We start from the raw sequence: 23,531 nt of genomic DNA, 5'->3' as shown, positions 1-23,531 counted from the left end.
TGCGTTTCTGCCACACCATGTTTGAATACACCCCTTTGTAACTTCTTGATTCGATTTAAAAGCACACACCCTCGCTGTAACATTAACATCTAAATCTTTCCGGCTGGAATTTGTCCCTTACCCCTCCCCCCCCAAAAAATGGCTCCTTTTTTTCTGCTGAAATAAGAAGTCTTGTTCATTCTAACCTCCCCCATTTCATTACTAGTTTACATCTCTGAACACAACCCGAGTCTTTGCACAAACAATGCCTTTGTTTTTAGCTAAGACGAGATCTTCCCGGGATTTAAGTCACCGCGAAAGTGATCAGATTCAGCCCCCTTTTTTTTACTCAAAACAAACATGCTGTTTCCTACCCCCCGCAACCCCTTTCCCTGACACAATTTTGCTATTTAAAAAAGCACTTGGATAAACTTGAAATCTTAATTGTTTTTTTAATTATTATTCAATGCAGACCCACTACAGTACTCCCTACGAATAAAAACCGTTTAAAAATGGACACACACGCACAAACACACACCCTTGAAACAAACAAACAAACAAAACCCTCTTTCTTAAAATACTGTCTATTTCAGCTCACATACGTTACACTTGCTGGATTATTACCTTTGTTATCGCTCCGTTCGCATTTAAACTACAATGTATCCTAAAAGAAAGGCAAAGCCGGGGAGGCAAAACCCCCATCCAAAAAATAAAAAATAAAAATACCGAAAAGACAAGACACAACCCTTTTAATTAAAAAAAAATCATCATCATCATCATCATAATCCAGGAATGATTTGGCTTTTATTTTTCAGGTTTAATCCACTGAGATGCAGGCTTGTCCTAAGGAAAGAGGCAGGTTTTATTAAAAAAAAAAAATTAAAAAGAGAGAAAAGAAGAAATCACTCCCTGGCGTTGCAAAGGAATGAGATATATATTCCATAGCAGACAAACCCTCAAAAGGATTGAAACGTGCAGCCTTTTTTGGTTTTGTTTGTTTGTTTTAATGGCAGGCTATTGTTTTCCAAGAGGCTCCTCTGAAATCCACCATTGCTAGTGTGCCAGGCATTCCTCCAAACTGGCGTGGTGTGCTTTGTTTTTGCTTTTGTTTTGAAATAATCATGAAATGTGGAGAAGGAGGAGGAAGACGAGGCATCGTGGTGGTTGTGGGCACTGCTGAGCCCAGAGAGCGCGCGCGAGTATCTTATGCATTTGCCTGGTACTCTTGGCTTGCCTCCTCTAGGAGCATCAACCAGGGGGCTCCTGCCTTCCTCCTCTCCCTAGATTGGCTGCCTGGTTCCAGAAGTTTCTAAAGTGGGAAGTGCTGCTCAGGAAAGCAGGGGGGGGGGAGGCAGCCGTCCTACCCCCACCGCCAGCAACACCCTTTTCTCTCTTTTGCATGCAAGGCTGCCCTGCCCTTTGTGGCCTCTCAAGGGGAGGGAACAGGGGAAACAGAACAGTGGGGAGGGAATGTATGGGGCGGGAGGCTCACCCACTGCAGAGGCGGCCCTTTTGCCGCATTGTGGTGTAGGCGTGGTTGGCTGCAGTGCAGGGGAGAGGAAGGACGGGGAGAAGGAAACAGAGAAAAAGAAAGCCTAGCTGTTAGGCTGCTAAAAAAAACAAGCCACAGGCTCAGTAGCATTTCAGCAGCCCAAGAGTAATGAGACATGGGAGAGGAGCGGGGCGGCGGAGAAAACCCTCCTGTTTCTTCCAGCCCACCCTTGTAGCAAACAGCTGTTTCCAAGTACTGTATATATTCTCGAGGACCTCCCCCTCTTCCTTTACACCTTTGCCAAACTGCACAAAATTCAGGGCAGACTTTAATTTTTAATTATAGGATGGACTGTTGGTGATATAAGGCTTTTCTTTTATTAATGTTGCACTTATGGGAATTGGGGATTACTTTGCAACAGACTTGTCAGAAAAAACAACAACAATGGGGGTGGGGAGACACAAGCAAAGTGTGTTTGGGAATGGGACCCACATGATCCCACATGTTAGATTTCTCTTTCAGTGCATTTCCCGTTGCTTCCTTCCTAATCCTAAACATAATGTTCTCTGAAGTAAGTCGTATTGGTGTTGATGGAGTTAACTGTCAAGTAAGCATACTTAGGATTGCTGCTGTGCTTTAAATTCCAGTTTACATTTTCAGTTATAATTGATATGTGAAACACGTCTTCAGATAAGCACCAATGGTCATTTATCTGGAAGGGGTATGTAATTCTCTGGCACTGCAGCTGGGACTGAGACTTCCCTACCTGTTTCCTGGCCATATGGTCAGATTGTTCGCTTGATGTGCAGACATAGTAAGGCAGTGGTTGCAAACCAGGAAGACTCGGGTTCAAGTAACCACTTGCTGGGTGATCTGGTTTGCTGGTCCCACTCTCATCCTAAACCACCCTGCAGAATTGTCTTGAGGATAAAAGGAACACATTGATATGGATATCATGAGTGCCTTTGTGGAGGGGGGGAAAACTAAATAATGTGTGTTGTTTATTTATACATTGGCATAAATAACAGCATTCATCTTCATGACTGCAGATTTCTGCAGCTTATAATAAAGCCTTAAGAGCAGGCCATGCTGTGTTTTGAATGGGCAGCCCTCTATTTACTTGGGGCACAGGAATAGGAATCACCAGTTGGCTCAGCACCCCTCCAATGCTTCCAGACATCAGAGATCAAGCCTTTTCCTCCTCAATTTCACCCCTCAGCAAGATTGGCAAATGCATCCCAACCCCTTCTCTTGGTGGGTGGTAGGTGAGACTTTGAAAACACATCCTTGGCAGCTTGGGAGAAAAGAGACTTCAGCTCTGGATGGGCTGGCATTCACTAGACAGTGAGATCATTGCCTTAATTCCAAAGCAAGCCCCAGACCTATGAGCCAGATTTATTGCAATATATGTTGTGCTTTATTTAAAGTGTGCATTCTTCTCCCTCTGGATTTCAAACCACCAAAAGGGCTTTTTAACACAAAGGGGACACCTAATTTACACTGCCCAACCTCATCCGTTTTGGATTCATTTAAGATTTTGCCTTCAGCAGCATGTACTTCAAACTATTTTTTTAAAAACGTTTGTGTATGGGGGAAGAAATGAGGGGCTATGGCTTATTTACAACTGATACAGCTTTAACATAAGCCTTTGGTGAGGTTATGGGATTATTCTGTTCCCTGAGCAGTGGGAAATTCAGTACAAAGTTGTCAAGAGTGTTGCCTTTCTGCCTTCTGCATCCAGTGGTCTAGACTGTTGCTTATGAAAGTTCATGTCCACAAAATTCAATTAAGTTTTCTCTGCTGTCACAGTGATTTTCTGCCTGCTTCTCCATAGAGAAAAAAGAGAGCAAGTCTGGGAGTTCTTACATAAGCATCTGTGAAAGCCAAATGATTCCACATCTGAAATGGGAATGGGAAACAGTCCTGGGCATATCAGTCCTAAATTCCCCAGGCTCAGAAATCCCGTTTGAATGCAAGTACTGTGGCCAGCATGCCAAACTCCAATCCTCACCATATATAGATAGATAGATAGATAGATATAGATATATAATGTCTCAAGGAAAATGAAGTTAAAATGTCCTTCACTTGGGCAGCCTCATCAACATGGCTATATCTGGGAATGGCTCTTTGTTAACCCTTTCTTTGTAGTGCTACAGTAGAGTGTAGAAGTTGAGTTTTAATCCTATTTTTATTTTAATTTATCAGTCATATTATACAAAAAAAATATATCAAAGCAGCTTGCCAGGATAAAATACAACAAATGCAATCAGTGCAAAACTGGAAAAGGAGGTAAAGAGGAACAATACAAAATACATAAAATGCTCATGCAGTAAAATATATTATTATTATTATTATTATTATTATTATTATTATTATTAATACCCCACCCATCTGGCCAGGTTTCCCCAGCCACTCTGGGTGGCTCCCAACATAATATTATGATTAATAATAATAAGGTGATAAAACATCAAACATTAAAAGCTTCCCTAAACAGGGCTGCCTTCAGATGTCAAATAAGGTCAAGCCCTACCCATCCCACTAAAAGAGCACCACTGTGACAGGCAACTGAGTTACAAAATGCCTAGGTAAACTAAGAAGTGCCTAGGGACTGACAAGGATGGTGCCAGGCATCCAGACCTGAGTGACACACCAGCTCTGAGGGGCAAGCAGAGGGCAGGACCACCTGGGTGGGAAGAAACAGGGAGTGGAGCACAAGGAGTCTTGATTTTGAAAAAATGCTTTGTGTGTCCGCATCTAATCTGGCCCCTTTATAAAATTTATTTATTTTTGTAAATCTACCAAAGAATAAAATAAAATTAGGATTAAGGGTGGTGGAGAGCATGTGTGCTGTGTCCGATTGGTGTAGTGGAGGTGACACTTGTCTTTTTTTCCTAATAGAGAATACTCTGCAGGTGCGGAGGGCCACAAAAAATAGGTGGTCAAGGAGTCAGTTGAGGGAGAGTGAGAAATGTCCCTATTTTCATCTGAGGAATGTTGGAGGGTTTGTGATCATAGTCTGTGCTCCAGAAAAGGTCATAGAATCATAGAGTTGGAAGAGACAAGGGCCATTGAGTCCAATCCCCTGCCAAGCAGGAAACACCATCAGAGCACTCCTGACATATGGTTGTCAAGCCTCTGCTTAAAGACCTCCAAAGAAGGAGACTCCACCACACTCCTTGGCAGCAAATTCCACTGTCGAACAGCTCTTACTGTCAGGAAGTTCTTCCTAATGTTTAGGTGGAATCTTATTTCTTGTAGTTTGGATCCATTGCTCCGTGTCCGCTTCTCTGGAGGTCATTTGGTTCCAGGTGTTGTTATTATTTAAACTTTCTGAACTGCAGAATTATCAGCGTAGGCTTATGCAGGGAGCTGAGAAAAGTAACATATCCAGAGTTGTGGCAGGTAGATGCATGGGTGGAGCCAGGATTTTTGTTGGAGGGGCAGGTCTTTTGTTAGTGGGGCCAGAACCTCAGTTGGCTCTGTACTGATTTCTATTTATTTAGGGGGGCAGCTGCCCCTCCCTGCCTCCCCTTGGCTACGCCCATGGGTAGGTGCCTGGGTTCACCAGAGTCCTTATTTCTTTTGTTGTGCTTAACTATTCTCTCTCTCTCTCTCTTAATTACTGAGTTGTGGAAGACAATCCATAACTGTTTTATAACCGACTAGCGTCTGACTAGCGTAGACGCGGGTGGTGCTGTGGATAAAACCTCAGCGCCTAGGACTTTCCGATCGCATGGTCGGCGGTTCGAATCCCCGCGGCGGGGTGAGCTCCTATCTTTCGGTCCCAGCTCCTGCCAACCTAGCAGTTCGAAAGCACCTCCGGGTCCAAGTAGATAAATAGGGACCGCTTACCAGCGGGAAGGTAAACGGCGTTCCGTGTGCTGCGCTGGCTCGCCAGATGCAGCTTGTCACGCTGGCCACGTGACCCAGAAGTGTCTCCGGACAGCGCTGGCTCCCGGCCTCTAGAGTGAGATGAGCGCACAACCCTAGAGTCTGGCAAGACTGGCCCGTACGGGCAGGGGTACCTTTACCTTTAGCGTCTGACAATACCTAGCTCCCTAATTTAATGGGATCCAATCCACCTTTGGCCTGTTAGCCAGAATCCAGGATGCCATGTTTCCTTGTGAGTTGCCCTAATACCTGTACCAGCAGTTACTACAACAGTTGGCCAGAGGACTCGAGATGGATGATGGGAAGGGTAAGGAAGGGAGAACCTGGGAGGGCTGGTTGGAGAGGTTTGGTAAGCCTCCCATGAAAAACCATGCTCGAATGTTTCCTTGCCTTCTGGTACATTTAATATGCCCCTGTGATTAAGCAGCTGTGGAGCAGGTTTCGTGTCAGTGCCGTGGGGCATCCTCCTGCCACCTGGGGTGCCTCTGCTAATTATACCCCCAGGCAAGAGGAGGGGGAGGATGTGGCTGGGAATGCCATCTCTCTCTCTCCCCCTCCCTCCCCTCTGCCTTTGTTCAGCAGGGAACAACGGGTTGGGTTCCCATCTGGCTTGCAACTCAATGGTGATGCTGCAATCCAAACCCATTAATGACCACCACTGAGGTATCAGCCCCGATAATTAACTTTTCTCATCCCAGCAATAGCAGCTGAAAAGAAACACTAACATGTGGAGGAAGGTTGCCTCTGTGGAAAACTTCAAAACCTGCTACACCCTAAGTAGCTGTTGGGGCTTAATTTCCACACCAATAAGTGTTGGGGTTTACAGTATATCTGCAGTCAAGCTGCACCTCTGACCTCAAAGCCTCTCTCTCATATCCCCCAAATGGGTGGAATCATGGTTACTTATGAGTAAGGGAAACACATGGTACATATTCAGAGGCACTTCATTATCACTTGTAAGAATATAGCAACTTTCTGTGCATCTATTAATTTAATACTCATTCGCTGCAGATAGTAGAGTTGTTGTTTAATCTTTACTGATTTTTGGTCTCTCTTTTATAAAAATGCCAGCAGTTAATTTGTTCACTATACAGACCCAATTATCTATCTATCTATCTATGAACGGAGAGCAAGGATGTTTTCCAGAGGGGTGGTTGCGTTCCCATCTGTTCCAGCAAAAACAACAGAGACTCTTGTGGCCCCTTAAGGACCAGCAAATGTATTATGCCATAAGCTTTCATGGTCTAGAGAGGAATCTCCCCTCTCTTTAAAAATATAATGGATAGAGGGGAATAGACCTTCTGCACGAAGGAATTCCTATCCCAGTGGTTCATTCATAATGAGCTTTAAAAACAACAATTAAGAACCTTTGAATTAGGATAGCCAAGCTGATCAGTAAATCTAACCTAATTCTCAAGGTATTGCTCATCCCAAATTGCTGGAATTGAACACCAGGAGAGATAGATCTCTCTTGCGTTTGTCTTGTTGGTTACATATATTGTTTTTTGAACGTGGGAAAACTCTTTGTATGTTGGGAAGTCTCTAGTGGGCAACAGACAGCTCACAGCAATCTCTGTTAAAATGTGGCATTTTACGCAGCAGCCATTGTTCTTGTGTTGTGCTTTCCCAGCCTTCATGGGAAACCTCCCATGTGAACTTTTTCCACCAAATAATCCCTCTGTGTCACAAAGGGTTCTGGGGTTCATGCAGAGGAGCGCTGGCTGGGCCTCATTGCCACACATAAATTGAGAGCAGAGTTTTTAATTAATTGATGAACACAGCAGTCCTATGTATAATTACTCAGAGGCGGCATCCTTTCAGCAAGACCTAAGCAAGTGTGCTTAGGATTGCAGCCTTAAGGGATAAGCTAAAGGGAGTTTATTCAGAGTAGATGCTTAGGCTTACGTTGTTAATCTCCATAATGTTACATATGAGAAAAACTGTCCTACAGAAAAAGAGCAAACTTTATTTGTACGGAGGTGATGTGTGTATGGGTTTCAGGGCAAGTGTTTATAAGTACTTGCATTATTATAATCTTTTTTAAAAAACAACATAAATTATATGTATATCTAAAACAACTAAAACAAATATAAGCAGATATGGAAAAGTATACAAATATATAAAAAGAATTAGATCCAGTGTTAGTTCGGCTTGGATTAGGCCAATTGCTTATAGGCATCACCAATTTAGATCCCACGAAATTTCAGGACCCATCCTATTACTTACATGGCACTATCTATATGCACAATACTTTATGCAAGTAACCGGCATGGCAAGTCTCTGTTCCCACGGAGCAGTCCGAAACACAGATAAACAACATATTTTCTTCTTACTATATGGTATAAAAAAGTAACTGGAAACCTATTGCAGCGCCATGGCTTTCATATATGTGTAACTGTTCATAGCCCCCGAGAAGCCACAGCAGTCTTGGCGAAGTCTTCACAGCTCAGCTTTTGCGACGGAAGTGGCACCAAAACGAAGGAAATGCCCAATTAGAGGTTGTCGGCAGACCTCCTGCGCCATTTTCCTCTTAAGTTTCCGCTTCCAGGAGCTGGGATTTGAGTTTTGGGAACCAACAAATAACTCTGGTAGCGACTTGAATGGTGGAAATAGTTATTTCCCCATGATGCGACATTATACCAGTGCGAGGGAGCGGGGAAGCCCTGCCATGCCTGGGATATTCTGTGACCCTTACTGATGGCGCGGGCGAGGAGCGACGAGAGAAAGGCGACCTTCCTCCTCCCTTGAGGTCTTTCTACTCACTGAGGCTCTCGGAGGGGAAGACAACACCGGCGCCCCAGCCTCGAGGGCGCATGCGCAACAGCCTGAGAGCCTGAGACCGCGAGCGAAGCGGGGAGGCGAGCGTGGTGCGCCTGCGCGCTTCCCGCGGAGAAGGCGTATTGGGGACAGCGGGATTCTCTCACCCCTCCCCCACCCCACCTACCTACTCCTTTCCCGGCCTCCGAGAAGCTCGCAGGGCTCGGCCCCCCCTTCTCCTCGCACAATACCCGAGAGCGCATGCGCGCGCTTCCTCCTCTTTTCTCCCTCTCTCTCTCACACAAGCCCCTTCTTCTCTTCCTTACACACGCACACGCACGCGCTGGTTCGCCGCGCGCCCAGCCGCCCAATGAGGAGCGAGCCTTGAAGCGCGAGGACCCGGGTTGGTGGCGGCCGGCGGCCGAGGGCGCATGCGCGCGCGCGGAGGTTGGGGGGTGAGACAGCGAGCAAGCGAGTGAACGGAGCGAGCGGGGGACGCCGCGGGGGCTGCTGCTGCTGCTGCTGCTACTGCTACTGAGGAGAAATTGGGAAGAAGCGCCGCGGAGGGAGGAGGAGGAGCGGCGGCGGCGGCGGCAGCGGTCCCACCACCAGCGACAGCCGCGAGGAGAAGCAGCAGCAGCAGGAGGCGGCGGCGGGTGTCGGGAGGGCCCGGTGGGATGGTGCCCCCCACCGGCGCCGCGGAGGGAGGAGGCGGCGGCGGCGGCGAAAGAGGAGCAGCGGCGGCGGCGGCGGCGGCAGGCACAGGCCGAGTGCGGCGGCGGCGAAGAGCGGCGGCGGCGGCGGGAAGAAGAGGAGGCTGCAGCTGCTTCTGCTTCTTCCCCCGCTCGCGGTGCTGAGGCGAGCCGAGCGGAGGGCGGCGGCGGCGAGAGCAACGCCCGCCGCGGAGGAGCCCCCATCGCCTGGCAGCAGCATGGTCCGGGAGACCAGGCACCTCTGGGTGGGCAACTTGCCGGAGAACGTCCGCGAGGAGAAGATCATCGAGCACTTCAAGCGGTGAGTGGAGGAGGAAGGGAGGGAGGGGCTGGTGGTGGAGTCAGAAGGACATCCCCGAAAGGGCAGGGGGGAGAAGTGGGGGGGAGAGCAGGGGGTAAATAGGAGGCGGGTGGGGGAGGCAAAAGGAGGCGGAAAGGGGTTCCTCGCTTCAGTCCAACGTAAGAGGAAAAGGTGCGTGTAGGGATCTTCCCGCTCCCCCACATAATTTCAACCAACGCGGGAGAGGAAGAGTGTATTTTATTTATTTGTTACATTTATATACTGCCCTTCATCCGAAGGCCACAGGGCGGTTTACATTACATTTAGTTACATCCTGCCAAGCTGAAGATAAGCGCTCCAGCTGGGTTTACCCAGGTAGGCAGGTAGGGAGAGAGAGAGAGGGGTGGATGGGTTTACCACCACGAGTCAATATATATATATATATTAGATGAACATACCCCCCCCCTCGAATTCTCTGTATAAATAGGGGAAGAGAGACGCACTGGTGGGAAAGGAAAAACCCTTAACGTTTGAAAGGCAAGAGGCTGAGTGAGGGGAAGAGTCTAGACTATGAGCTCAGCCCCTAGATAAAAGTGGAAGAAGGGAATTCCAGACTTAAGGAAGTGGGGGGGGGGATAGGAAACTGAGGCAAGACCTAAGTTATAACAAGGGCAGTTGCTTCTGAGAGCGCGTTGGGAGGTGAAGGCAGGGAACAGTGACTCCTCCAGATAATGAAGGGTTGTTGGTTTCAGGAGAGCATAAGCAAACAAGTGGGGGTGGGGTGGGAGGAAGAGTAGGGTAGTTGAATCTTCCATTTCGCATCATGCAGGGAGAGAGGTTAGCAAAATGAGGGAAGGAGTACCATCCCCAGGGACATGGCAACTATGAGGAATCTTCAAGATGTCAAGAGAAGAATGAGGAAGGTGACTACTCTCACCCCACAACACATAAAGTGCCACTTCCAGGATTGAGGGGAGAACCTTTTCCTCTTGGAGTTGTGTGAAAGCAGAAGAGAAGCTGGGAGGGTTGTGGGGGAGAGAGAGATCAAATACCCCTAGTTTGGGAGGGGGTGCCTGTGGAGGCATGGATATAAATCAGGATGGGTTAGGAAGGGAAGGGAGTTTCATGGTTGTCCATGTGGAAGGGAAAACCTAAGATTGGACCTGGAATTAAGTGCCTGATGAGAGAGCCCTTTCACAGGCCAAGCCACAGAAGGCAGATGTGCCTGGGAAAACCTGTCTTGAGTATTATAGCAGCTGCTGCTTTTGCTTGCCCCTACGGATCCTCCAGTAGAATTGGAATACCTTGGATCCAAGAGAGAAGGAAGTTCAGGGGGGCTGGGATTAAGGATCCCCTCCTGCACTTGGAATCTTTGACACTCTAAAGGAAGGAACTTCAGAAAAGAAACTCCAGAGTCTGAGGAAGAAGGATCCCGCCAAGTGCCATCAGCATTGTGGATTGGATTTTTCTAAGGGCATCCTGGAATGGAAACAACTTTTACCTGAAGAGGCCTGCTAATTCCTCTTTTCCATATTTTTGTGCCAGCACTATCCACTGATGGAACTGAGGGTTTTTGTTTCTTGGTGGTTTTTTTTTTGGCTTTTCAGTGTATCATAAACACAACATGGATAAACTATTGCTGTTTTCAGGGGTGCACAAGTGTCAATCTGAACTGTTTATTTATTGATTGATTTTGCTTGCTTGCCTCTTGAAACAATTTATGAATGAAATGTTTGGGACCTGGTAATTCAAGCACAACTTTGAGAGAGTAGAAGCTGAAATCCTGCTTGAACCCAACTTCCTTTGGTTTCCTTTGCGATGGAACAGTTTTCTGCCATGGCTAATTCTGAAGACCAGATTGGTATTGTTACTTTTGATATTTTTCTTGCTGCCATAGGCCCAGTCAAACAGAAATAATATATCCTTGCCTCTTATTCATCTAGCAACAGGTCATATTTGGCTTAATTATTAACTTAATAGCGCCAGCGTGTGTGTTTGTGTGTGTGTATGAGAGAGAGAGAGAGAGAGAGAGATTTGTAAGCCTTCTTAGTAGTGGATGGATCCTAGGTGATGTATGATTGCAGGAGTAAGCACCATGTTCGCAACTCACTTCTGCTGTTACAGTGGAAGCCTGTTAATGGCATTGTGGAAGGAAACTGATAGGTAGAATTCTAGACAAGTGTTTTGGTCAGCTAAAATAGTTTCCAGTTTGAGACTCTGAAAGGGCTTGTAAATTTCCTTGTAATTTTCTTGCTAATGTTTAGAGTAGGAAAATTATGGAGTGAACCTAATGAGTCACCATGGGAAAAATAGACTTGGTCGCTACCTCATGGGGAACAAGCTTGGCTGGTGAAGCAGGGGGAGAAAGGAGAGTAGAACTCTGCCCTGCTTTATTAAAGGGAAGCTCTCTAGTTACTTGGCCTTCGCTTGTTCATCAGTGTTTTACGTATATTCCGAATTTGTCAGAGTTAACTCATTTTGCAACTTTTAAAGCAGATCATTTATCTGCCTCCTCCCCAGTATTGCAGTTTTGGGTGTGGGGAGGAAGACCAGTGGTGTTACGTCCGATAAACTGGTATTTGTTCTTTCTTCAGTCATTATTTTTTCATTTGTTTTTGTGTTGGGGGTGAGGGAGGGGAAAGGTTTTAACAGTGCTCCTCTATGCAAAATGCAACATGCATGGGAACAATGGTTCCTTTTATTTCTGCTTGGTTTCCCTATGCGTTGCTTGTTTCTTAGTGTTGGTTTCTGTGGCTGAGAGAGGAAGAGACACATCCAGGCAAACGGTGTGTTGCAGGATTTGCTGTGACCAGCAGCATGTAGCTTGACTTGTCCTTTAGCAGCGCTGCCTGTTTCTAGAGACATTTTCCTGCTTTCTTCCCTGTTCATCTTCCATAGGTTGGGAGGGAGGAAGTGTTCAGGGAAAGGACTCCCTTTCTGAAGTGGTGACTGGTGCAGTGCTTTGGCTGGTGTGAATGCCTTTCTAAAATGGCGGCCCAGTTTATGTAGGGAAGAACAGAGCTGATCTCGGGCTGCACACAGGGAGGTGGGGGAGTGCTAGGAGAGCAGCGTAAGGAGAGAATTTCTCCAGCTCCCTTGTTACAGTTGCCTGAGCTGCGGAGCTTCCTCCAAAACATGCAGAGGGGAAATATTTCGCAGAAAAGAGCAGTTGCTGCTGCAGCATTTGTGGTCACGAGGGACATCCACTCCTTGCAAACGGAGGTTTCTCCCAGGTTTTGTAAAGGGCCAAATCTGTAAGAATAACCTTGTGCCAAGTGGCATGAAACACAGAATGGCAGACAAAGGATTAAGAAATTAATCTGAATGAATTAAAATCTAGGTATAAGAGGGGCATAATCCAGCCAGTCAGATCCTGGTAGCTGTTACATAAAACTGAAGCAGCTGCCTTATTTCCCATTAAGAAATGGTCAGTTGCCCTATTATTTATTATGCCTTACACTGGAAATACAGATAATCAGAGCTTAAAATGATATGTACAACTAGACCTGTCTGGTTTTTTTTAAATAATGCTTGTTGCCGGGTAGTGATAGACTAGATTTTGGAGTGGTGATTTTTAAAAAAGACATGATGGGTTTATGCACCAAGATTGCCAAAGGATTTCTCCAGTGAGAATTAAATCTGACTTTGCAGTGTCGTCTTCACCCTGTTTTCACAGAGCATTTTTAATGCTGGACAAAGTTGCCATGGTGCTGTTGCTTAGTGATGGTTCAGAAAAATGGAAGGATCTGAATTAAGTGGCTCTTTCATTTTTCTGAATGTGCCATCAGTTTAAATATAGGTCTTGAGATTTAGTGTGTGTATGTGCTTAGATTTCAGAATCAGATTTGTTTGGCTGTTGCCTTTGGAATTGGGGGTGGGTGGGAGCTGGTAGATACTAAGGTGCACATTCCAGAATTGATATGGCCAAATATGCAAAAGTGTTTTCCATCTGCTTCTAGCTACTTGGATTACTGAATCCTTTCACTATCAGATATCTGTTGAATTGAGTTTCGGCTGGCAGGAGGAGGCCAGTGAGTACTGTACACTGACAATGGAGCAGCCCTTCCTTTGTATGTCCCTGGCTTGTGTGGGGGAAGGGCAGAGCCCAGTTGCACAATAACTGCCTGGCTGTCTTGTGCAGGTATTGTCAACCCTTTCAGGCCCAGGACCCACTTTTAACCCAGACATGCAACTGGGGACCCGTTTATTATCCTTTTACCATAATTTGCATGATGGTAGTGCTCCTTTTATGACCCACCTTGGATCAGGCTGCGACCCGCTAGTGAGTCCTGACCTGCCAGTTGAGGATCAGATCAGTGTGCTGGAGGATAGCTGTGTTTTGCATATATATTTGAAAGGCTGCTGATAGTGGTTGCCTATAGAATGAATAAGGTTTAATTACAGGAGAGGACCTCTTTTAGTTCAGAGTGAAAAGAGCCTTTTTGGATTTAGCTGGGCTGTGCAAAGTTCCCACCCATCCCCCCAGTCTGAAAATAGGACAAAGAATATGCAGAGTCTGAGCAAGCAGTAATTATCATCATTTAGCTGCAGAGGCAAAAAAACTACCTGCTGTATTGCCGGACATAAATGGCAGGCATAGCCAAATACTAGCCTCTGTTAGCAGCAAAAGGTAAAAAAAGGTTAGCAGCACACCAGTGTGAAATGCAGTCATTCTAGTTGGTACTGGTGATACATTCTCATTTCAGAAGAAAACACATTCAAGTTGTTCATTCCAGGGTTCTAAAAAAATGTACTCTAAAAAAAGTACATTTAGGAATGACTCGTTAAAGAGGAAAAAAATTGTTTCCGAATGGGACTCCTAACTCTAAAACCTTATAAAGGGAATTGAGGAGAGAGGCTTGGAAATCTCAAGTAAACTTCCTTTTCCATAATGCCTTTGCTAGGACCAAGCAAAATGTCATAAAGTTGTAAGCTTCTGAATTCTGTAAAATGAATTTGGATACATACCATTTTTATTAGTTTGTGTAAATTTGTGTTTTTGTATATTTGGGGGCTGTTACTATAATATCTGAATAATGTTTTGCTTGTAATTTTGACAGTTCTTGTGATCCTTTTTTTTTTTTTTTTTGAAAACTGCCCTGAGGTTTTGTTTGTGTCAAAGATACTATTTTATTCTTCTTATACATACAGTGCCTTTTATGTACACAGAGTTTTAGAAGGAAAAAACCGGTCTATTGCCCCAAAGAACGTACAGTCTAAAACATGACTGCTGGTAAGGGGCTATGTGATAGGTATGGTGGAGGTGATATGTAATTCTGGAAATACAGATTTTTTTCTTTTTTTTAAGTCTCTTTAAGGTGGTGCATACAGATTATACGTCGTATTTAAAACGGCATCTGAAACTGCTAAGGTACCCCTTCCTTTCATGGTTTCTGTTCAGGGCCTGAGGAGTTGATTAGTTGCAACTGAAAGTGTTTCGCTAGTGTAAATGCATCCAAATCATTTCAGTCATGTGTACTGAAGCACTTTCCCACTGCTGAAACAGAAGCATGGCAGCCTGCAAAGAGAAGGAGGCTAAATATAGTAACATTTTTCCTCTGCACAAATGCCAAATGTCCACGTTTCTCCATGATTAACTTGAGGAGAAAAATAAGAACCTTTGCTCTCAACTACTTCTGTTTTAAGTACATAAGATAATGTGTGTGTTTAGTCCATTAATAAAATGGTGACTGTTAAAGATGGGCGTCACTAACATAATGAGTGCTACTCAAGAGCTTGTGCTGCTTCATGTTCACAAGATGCATGAAAAGTGACATTCGAGGTTTCCCATTTCATTTTACCCTTTTTAGGCCCCGAGTCTTATTTTGGGAGAAAAACACCAGTTTGGTATCCTTTAAGACCTGTTTTTCCTTAAGGCCTTTTCCTGTACATTCTTTATTTTTGGTGACTTCAAGTCGCATACTGCTCCCTCCTCCTTTCTACCAATGTGGTGCCCTCCAGTTGCTGTTGGACCACAGCTCCCATCATCCATGAAGTGCTGGCAGAGGTGGGGGCGAGGGGGCTGATGGGAGTTGGAGTCCACAACATTTGGAGGGCGCCATGTTATCTACCTTTCCGCTAATGCACATAAGCAGCGCAAGCTGCGTGCCTTCTGGCATTTTCATCCCCCACAGACAGGAGTATGTACAGCTGGATGCTAGCTGTCTAGTCTCTCTGTTCACTGTTCTGCCTCTGCATGACTAATGAAAGCCTAAACACGCTTCCAAGGCTATATGGATTGAGAAGGCTGGATCTGGATCTTGTACATGGCTCCCTAAGTAAACTACCACCTTCATTTAAATTTTGCAGCTGCGTGGTGTTGCGTACCCTGTTTTGCAAGTGACTTGACAGAAGGAGGATTTGGTGCAGAGAGGGAATGAGTCATTGGGAAGGATGTAGCAGAGAAAGTAGGCTTTCCTTCTGAAGACGGACAGAGATCCCCATGAGAATAACTGCAATTGATATTGGCAAAGTTTGGTTTGCTGCCTTAATGCTATTGTGTTTTGAATTCTACCCACACCCTCATTGTTATCTTTTGGAGGAAGAGGAGCAGAGTGCTCCAGGTTCTAGCTAGCTGTGGGATCACTGCTATGCTATGGCTGACAGAACTGTTCTGCTCTCTGCCACTTCATGATGTGTAGGATTCCTCATATCTACATGCTTGTTAAACAGCTTGAGGCTGCTGGTGCGTTTCCCCGGAGAAATCCTCGGATGCTTCCTTCCTGCCAGCCCACTGGACATGAAATGAGTGTTTGAACAGGAGGGGCAGCCTCACATTGTCTGGTTCAGCCGTGGATTTTTGGATAGCCTTGAGCAAGCCTCATGCCCGTAAAGTGGGGGCAGCCTTGAAATTTCCTTTGGGGAGCGGTTCTTTGCATTCTATGACAGTGTTCTATAAATAACATTTCAAAACACATAAAAGCCACAAAGCAGCCAAACCTCTAGAAAGTTCGTGTCAATGGGTGAAACTTCATGGGCTGTATTTTTCTTAAACTTCCCACGTAGCTGCTTTGTTTCTTGTTCTAGAAGAGCCTGCTTCTAAATAGTCATGATACCATAAAAGTGATACCATGTCTGACATTCCGCAATGTGATCTGCACCCTGTTTTGCAAGTGGCTTGGCTATTTGAGAAAGGTACGCACTGAAGCACATAACCTTCCCAAAGTCAGCCTTGAATTCTGATCCCAAAACTGATTATGCAGACGCAAGCCTCGCTGCATTAAATGGGACTTGATTCCTTGTAATTGTGCTAGGATTTCAGCCTTTTGTATTCTACAAATTTCTAATTAACCCAAGTGAGCTCCAGGAATCTTAGCTGACTTTTGTGAAACTGGACATGTCTGATAAGGAGGTAATTAAATGAGCTGAGAGAGAAGGCAATCATTATAATCTCTAGCTGTAAACTATCTCCTTGTCTGCCAGATGTAAAACTTCTAGGAAGGCTGAAATTCTTCCAGGGGCAAGAAATATGATGCTGAGTTCATAATATCTCTGTTGCGGTTGGTTGTATGCAGTAAAGCTTTAGACAAAGGTCACTTGTGTTGCAAGATGGGCTCATGGGTTCCTTGTTGCAAAGCCTGAAGTCTTTGAACTATAGAAGTAAATGTTCTTATTCCGCAAACATTTTTGTGCTTTTGGCGAGGGTGGGGAGTGGTGGTCATACTCTCACTCAGTGTGACTAAACTTGACGAACTAAGTTGACTGCTAATTACATGCATTAATGATCTGTTGGCTTCATTCTTACAAATGAATAGATAAAGAAAGGGTTGTGTGTCTGTTTACTTGAGATACTGAAGGGCAGTGGTGTAGGCTAGTCATTACTAATGGCATATGTGCATGTATGTCCCACTGTGGCCTCTAGTTAAGCTAGTGTTGCATCATGTTTTGGTGCATCAAACTGTATCCTGAAACTGGAAGCATGACTAGTACTTGTAGACGGTCTTACTTAGATCCCTGTTGGATAGTGTGTATGAGAGATAATACGCCTGCCTAGCATGGAGAGGAACCCCTCAGGTTGCATACTTCCTTGGTTAACCTTTTGGGGGGGGGGAATGCCAGCAGTGGGCATGGCAAAGACAAAAGTAGGTAGAGATGCTGAACACAGACTTGCAACGTACACATTCACTCTTCCTGCTTAACAGTTAGGCTTGGAAAAAGCATTTGAGCCTTTATGGGAGCCCAATTATGTGATCTTCCTGGAGATTACAGCTGGGAGGCTTGACCTTTCTTTTAGCTGCATTCTCCATGAAGATTATCCAGTTCTCCATCCCTCCCCCCAGAAGAAACCCCCAACAACTACTCTTGGAAAAAACATTCTGTTTGAGCCACTAGACAGATTTTTTTCCAAGCTTAATTGTGGTGGGGGTGAAAAGGGGACACGGGGCCGGATAGGAAAGCCCCATGGGCTGCATCCATACCACTGACTTATACACACATTCCCAGAGCACTTATTGAAAGGTTACTTTAATTTATTTTTAAAACTAATATTCCACCCTTTTCTCATAAGACTCCACGGTGAGTTGCAATAATAAATGCATAGAATAAACATTAATAAAACAACACTTGTAAAATTGAGTTGTTCTTGAGATTAAGGCATTCCTCCTAGTGTATTAAAGGCTGGGTACCCTATTTTATTAATGGTTGTTGGTTTATATTTTGCTGTATATTGCCTTGGCTATATAAGTGGTATGGAAAACTAACATGATCAAATGTTCCTTATAATCTGATGCAAGGAATTTATTTCATTCTCTTCCCCCACCCTACTGTGTTGTTCTTCAGTGAGCTTGGGTCCCAGTTCCAGGAGCTGTAAGCCTCTTACAGAAACACTCGCCAAGGAAAACAAGGTTGAAGGTGCAGTCCAGTCCAAACAAACCAGAGTCAGACACCTGGAATCAGTTCAGGTGCAAAGCATGATGCAGAGGCAATGCCAGGCAGCAGTCCGAGGTCAATACCTCAGGGAGTCCAGGCAAAGTGCAGCGCAACAAGGAGGGGAGATGAGGCTTGGAAACAAGGAACCAGTGATATGGGAAGTTACTTGCAACTCGGAGGCTCAAGAGGCAGACTTTGTGCACTCAGACCTCCTAGACCACACCCTAACCACAGTTACTGGTGGTGAAGGAGTTTCAGGGATTACTTGCTCATGAGGATGCCCTTGACTCATGAGGCTCGGTGGACTTTGAGTCCACATAGTATCCTCTGTTGTCAGTCTGGCCCAGAACTGGACCTTTTGGTGCCAGCAGATGCAGGGAGCAGGGCTCCCGCCTTCCCCTTTGATCCTCAACACTGATTCTGGGGGATACTGCCTGATCCCCAAGGGCCTCGGCTTGTGGGAAATCTGGTTTTCCCTTCAAGTACAGCACTTAGTGTCTGGTATTGGGTCAGGACTAGTCTTGACATGCTGCCACCAATCTCTTGACTTATATGGGTAAGTTATTGCAATTTGACTCCTGCATAATTGCTCCCATGGTACTAGCTCCGAGTTAGAACTATGCAGAGGCAGTGTTAGAAACTGAGATATGAAATATTATGTTCATTTTTCACATGGTTTAGTTCTTCCCCTGTCCAGCCCCCTAATATTCTTCAGAGGGGCATTTCTCCAGTCTTCAAAGAGTAGCTGGAAGTGGGAAGGCAGGAAAAAGGTCCTCCTTTCCTTCCACTCTGCAGTTTTAATCTGAAATCTTAGGCACACTACTGCACCCAGAGCTCAGAAACTGCTTGCCCTAATGAAATTCCCTGTCACAAAATGTGCCTAGAACAATGGGAGTTTTGAACACTGTGCAGAGGTCATGGGGGCCTTGCTTCTGTCAAACCACAGATGTAGGAAGTATGTTGCCTTAATGGTGGCAAGCTATGTTATATTTTGTAGAAAGGGAAGCTTTTTTAAAAAAGCAAAAGTGCTGAGTATCAAAACATTTGAAAATTAAACCTAGTAAGTTGGTCATGTCCATTAATTTCCATGGGTCTGTTCTTAGTAGGACTAATGTTCGATACAACCATATAAGGTTGCAAGTTGATTCACTTGTGAAACATTTTCCAAAGCAACAGAAGCTGTTCTGACATGTGTTGTGGTACCCTGAGACTTTCATTGTGGTCTGTGGACAGCAGCCTTGAGCAAGTGCAGCCCCACAAGTGGTAACGGTCTTTGGTTTCGCCATCGGTCTGAAGAAACACATTTTTTTAAGGAAAGCAAAAGAGAATCTCTAAAACCAGTAGGTGGGGTGATCTCCCTTTTGGCAAACTTGCCCCATGTTAGGGAATTCTTTTCACTTTGGGAACAGGACATCTCTGATGAGGCTGTGCCAAGATGGCCTTTAGGACACTTGAGTGACATCAACCTGACTGTGAGCTACATTCAGGTAGATATGGTTTGTGTGACAGCTGGGCTGTCTTTGGCTGATGCATTTGATGATTCCTGCTCCTCCCTCTTGATTTTCAGAACACCTCTTTTCTGTTTGTGTAAGTCTCCTCTGCCTCATGTTACAATGGGAAAACACAGGACTCTGACCTATTTGCGCCTGCTGCAAGAGCGATTGGAGGACATAACATAGTCCTTATTGGTCAGGGGCCCAGCCTTTATTTCTAAAACTTACAACTTCTTTGAAGACTCAGGTAGAACTCTGTGTGCCCATATGTGCTTCTCCCTATACCAGTGCAAGTCTTATGCAGTCCCAACTGGTTCCATGACATGTTCAGAAACGAACTCTCGTTCTCCGTGGCAGGAAGTCTTGTGTCAAAATGATTGCTAGGCTCATGCCTTGCCTTTAGTCTTATAGTGCTTGAACTGCACACCTATGACCTGGGAGAGCTGGGTTTGAATCCCCACCCAGCCATAAAGCTCACTGAGTGACCATGGGCCACTCACCATCTCTTCGCCTGACCTGCCTCAGAGGTTTGCTGTGAGAATGAAGTAGAGAGGAGGAGAACCATGAGATCACTGGAAGATAAATGTGCTGTATAAACCAACCAACCAATATTTTCCCCAGCCTGAATTGATGCATTGGCAAACTAATCAAAAATCTCAGTCTTGCATACTTGCACCTTCACTGTCTCCCCTCCCCTTAAAAAAATAATGCCTGTGCTCTTTAGCTTCATGGGAGGTGTGGTGTGTGTGTGTTTTAATTCCAAACTGGTGCACTGATGATCCTTGAGGGTGGGTGGGTTGTATACTGCATTTGAAAATAGCTGTCATCTGCCATTCTTTCGAGGATAGACTGGAATGATGCATAGTCTGAAATTCTGTCAGCAACTTGAAAACTGGCACTGGCCACCCAGATCTGTGGATGCCAGGAAGAGCTGCTGTGTGCTCCTTATGTGTCTGTGGTGAAAGCCAAAACGCACTGGCAGCTTAGAGCTGCAACCAGTTCAATTTAATGCCACCGAAGACTTCTTTGGAACTGAGCTTTCTTGTTTTTTCAAAGGCAGACCACCTCCAGCTAGTTATCCCTTGATTTGAGGGGAAATGTGCAGTGTTTAATCTGGCTAGAGGGGGGGAGCTATATGGAATGGCCTTTTTTTTTTTTTTTTTTTTGGCAGCACCTCCCTTTTAGGTTAACCAAAAATGCCCTGGATGTTGAGGGCATTGAACTTAAGCATAGTTTTTGAAAGAGGGATGCACACTGCCCCGGAGAACAGTTCTGAGGATGACCAAGTGTGATTTCCTTTACAGTAATGCTTTTTTGCTATATGTTCAGCATTTATCGCAGTGCGGTCAGTGTGATAAAACTAGCCGCTTGCTAAACATGCCTGTGACAACAACTGCTTAGCAACTAACTAACATGAAACAAGTGTTTGATGTTTTGATGGAGCTTATAGTGAAGAAGTAGGTACTGTTATTCTTTGCCTGGAAGACCTTCAGCATGCCTAACTCCTCTGGATTTATCATCTTAATGGTGTAAATTTTATGTGATATAGAATTTTCTTTTGTGAGCTAGGGCAGATCCACACCAAACATTTAAAACAGATCCAACATACATTTAAAGCACATGACTTCCTCAAAAGAATTGTGTAGTTTTCACCATACAGAGCTACAGTTCTTTGTACCCATAACAAACTACAGTTCCTGGTATTCCTTGGGGAAAGCCATGTGCTTTAAATGTATGGTATGGAGCTGCCCGTACTTGCCTGAAATTAACATAGATAATTACTAGGACTCCAGTAAATATAGAGGAAAGTGCTTGCAACTTCCTTACCTATTTTTATAGACATATACAAGCAGACTACTGGGAAATGGTAACAGGCAGCATAAGATTATTGCCCTGTTCTGTGCATGCCATTAAATCAGTGTATCTGTAGGTGTTCCAGGACTGCAATACCTATAATTTATTTGGGCATTGGTTTTGTTTTTTTAATGTGTGTGTTGCTAACCGGCTTATGTGCCCATGGGATAGTGTGTGTATGGGGGAGAGATAGATATTTTAATTGAATAGAATACAGTGGTGCCCCGCAAGACAAATGCCTCGCAAGACGGAAAACCCGCTAGACGAAAGGGTTTTCCGTTTTGGAGGTGCTTCGCAAAACGGATTTGCTATGGGCTTGCTTCGCAAGACGAAAATGTCTTGTGAGTTCCTGCGATTTTTTTTCGCTCCCCACCCCCTTTTTCTAAGGCACTAAGCTGCTAATAGCCTTTTAGCAGCTAATCCACTAATCCGTTAAGCCTTTAATAGCCGCTAATAGCCGCTAAACCGCTAATAGTCCTAATCCGCTAATGGGGTTGCTTCGCAAGACGAAAAAACCGCTAGACGAAGAGACTCGCGGAACGGATTCTTTTCGTCTTGCGAGGCACCACTGTATATGCATTCACATTGTCAGCAGTGCTGTTGACCTCACTTGGTTGGGCTGTGTTTGCATGAACAAAGATGAGCAATATGAACACACCTATAGTGCTTAGCAAGAGCCTATAGTACCTGTACATGTGTCTACGCACCCTCCTCCAATTCCGTGATAGATTTGAGCAAAGCTGGTGTTTGTCTAAAGAAGAGTGACTTGTAAAAACGTGAATGGCTGGTTCTGGAATCTCCCCCCCCCCCCCAACTGCCACGTTTAGCACACTTTCTTTTTGGTTAAATACACATTGCAGCAGTTGTGAATATGGTTTTCTCCTAATCAGTGTTGTTAATTAAGCCAATTTCTGCCTTGAGCCCTTGGAATCTGTTGCCAGCAAATAAGCAGCAGCAGTTTAGTTCTGCTTTCAGTAGCTTGGGAGAACCTAGTTTTGCAAACCACAAGCTCTCTTTCACAGCTATGCTTTAAAAAGGACTAAATTGACCAATAATGACTGTACAAAATGCATGTGTGAAATCTAGATATTGTGTTAGTCTTTGGAATGAGTACTAAGTTGGATTCAGTGATAGAATATTGACTTTTAAACTTCCGGTCACCATATCCCTGTTACCGTGAAATGCCTATTTTTGGAAAACAGCCCCACATTGGCTCTTTCCGTTTATATTTTGTTAAGCTGTCCTATTTTTGTCTGGTGGCCTTTGCAGACTTCTGTCTCCCCAGATTTAATGTCCTCAGTGTCGTAATCTTTTGTAATCAGTTTTACTAATTATAGTTAACAAACAAAAATGCTAACATGTGCATCATTAACGTAGGTTGCTATGGAGTGTGATGATGGATTATTTCAGACAGCTTCCTCAGGTCTCCCCATTTCCCCAGTTCAGCTGAGGCTTGTCTCATGGTGACACGTAGCCTAAGGATGACAATGAAGAAATCTACTTAATTAAGCCTGGAAAAATACCACCTGCCCCAGGATCCATTGTGGAGGAAGAAAGAGGAGAGGGGGCAGCACAGCTGCCCTGTTGGCTTCTTTGTGGTAGCCTGGTCTAAGGTGAATGTGCTGATCATGTTTAAGTCCAGAAAAACTGGCTTAGCATGGCCTTGTGATTGGGTAATTGACAAGGGGCCCTGAGTCCCAGTTTTGCTCTCCTGTCTTCTGGAGCCTTCAGGTGCCTTAAAGGAACAGATCAACTGAAAGGTCTTAACTTGTTCCAGAGAACTAAGAAAAGGGCTTCATGCCCCCAGAGGATTCTACTTGCAGAAAGAGCTTCATAGAAGCCACTGAAAAGCAAACCATACAATGAGACCAGCTTGTCTGACATGCTGCGAGTTACTTATTGATTAACATGAATTATGCAAGGTGGGGAAGGTTGCTAAAAAAGAGCAACAAGAGGAGCTTTGTTTTCATGGGGATCTTTAGAGCCAGCATGCAGCAAATTCCCCCTCTCCCCCCTTGCTCTGTTTTTTATCTGTTTGCTTCTTGGAAAGGCCGAGGTAAGTAAAGAGAGATGGGGGAAGCGTTTTCACAAGGGCTCTTTTCAGCATGGTGAAGGTCATGATGGCTCCTGTCCTTTTTGTGCCTCTTTCCCAACGAAGGTTACCCTCACAAAAGCTTTTCTCTGCTGTTTCTCCTTCCTTGTTG

The 23,531-nt window shown here is 45.0% G+C and overlaps 1 protein-coding gene across 4 annotated transcripts in view; it reads left to right on the top strand.

The window, feature by feature from the left end:
* The first annotated feature begins 8,798 nt into the window (after window positions 1-8,798).
* SPEN (spen family transcriptional repressor) overlaps window positions 8,799-23,531 on the top strand; it is a 67,995-nt gene continuing 53,262 nt past the window's right edge. For 3 of the 4 annotated variants that reach the window (XM_083453554.1, XM_083453552.1, XM_083453551.1), the window contains exon 1: window positions 8,799-9,133. In XM_083453554.1, the coding sequence (XP_083309680.1) occupies window positions 9,051-9,133 (83 nt within the window). In that variant the 5' untranslated portion in view covers window positions 8,799-9,050. Of the gene's footprint in view, window positions 9,134-10,794; window positions 10,974-23,531 lie in introns of those variants that run through there. The other variant, XM_083453553.1, reaches the window with a different exon arrangement.

The sequence above is a fragment of the Podarcis tiliguerta genome (genome assembly GCF_965153285.1).
Source record: "Podarcis tiliguerta genome assembly, chromosome: 8".
Classification (NCBI taxonomy): Eukaryota; Metazoa; Chordata; class Lepidosauria; order Squamata; family Lacertidae; genus Podarcis; species Podarcis tiliguerta.
This window is presented reverse-complemented; position numbering and strand designations above follow the sequence as displayed.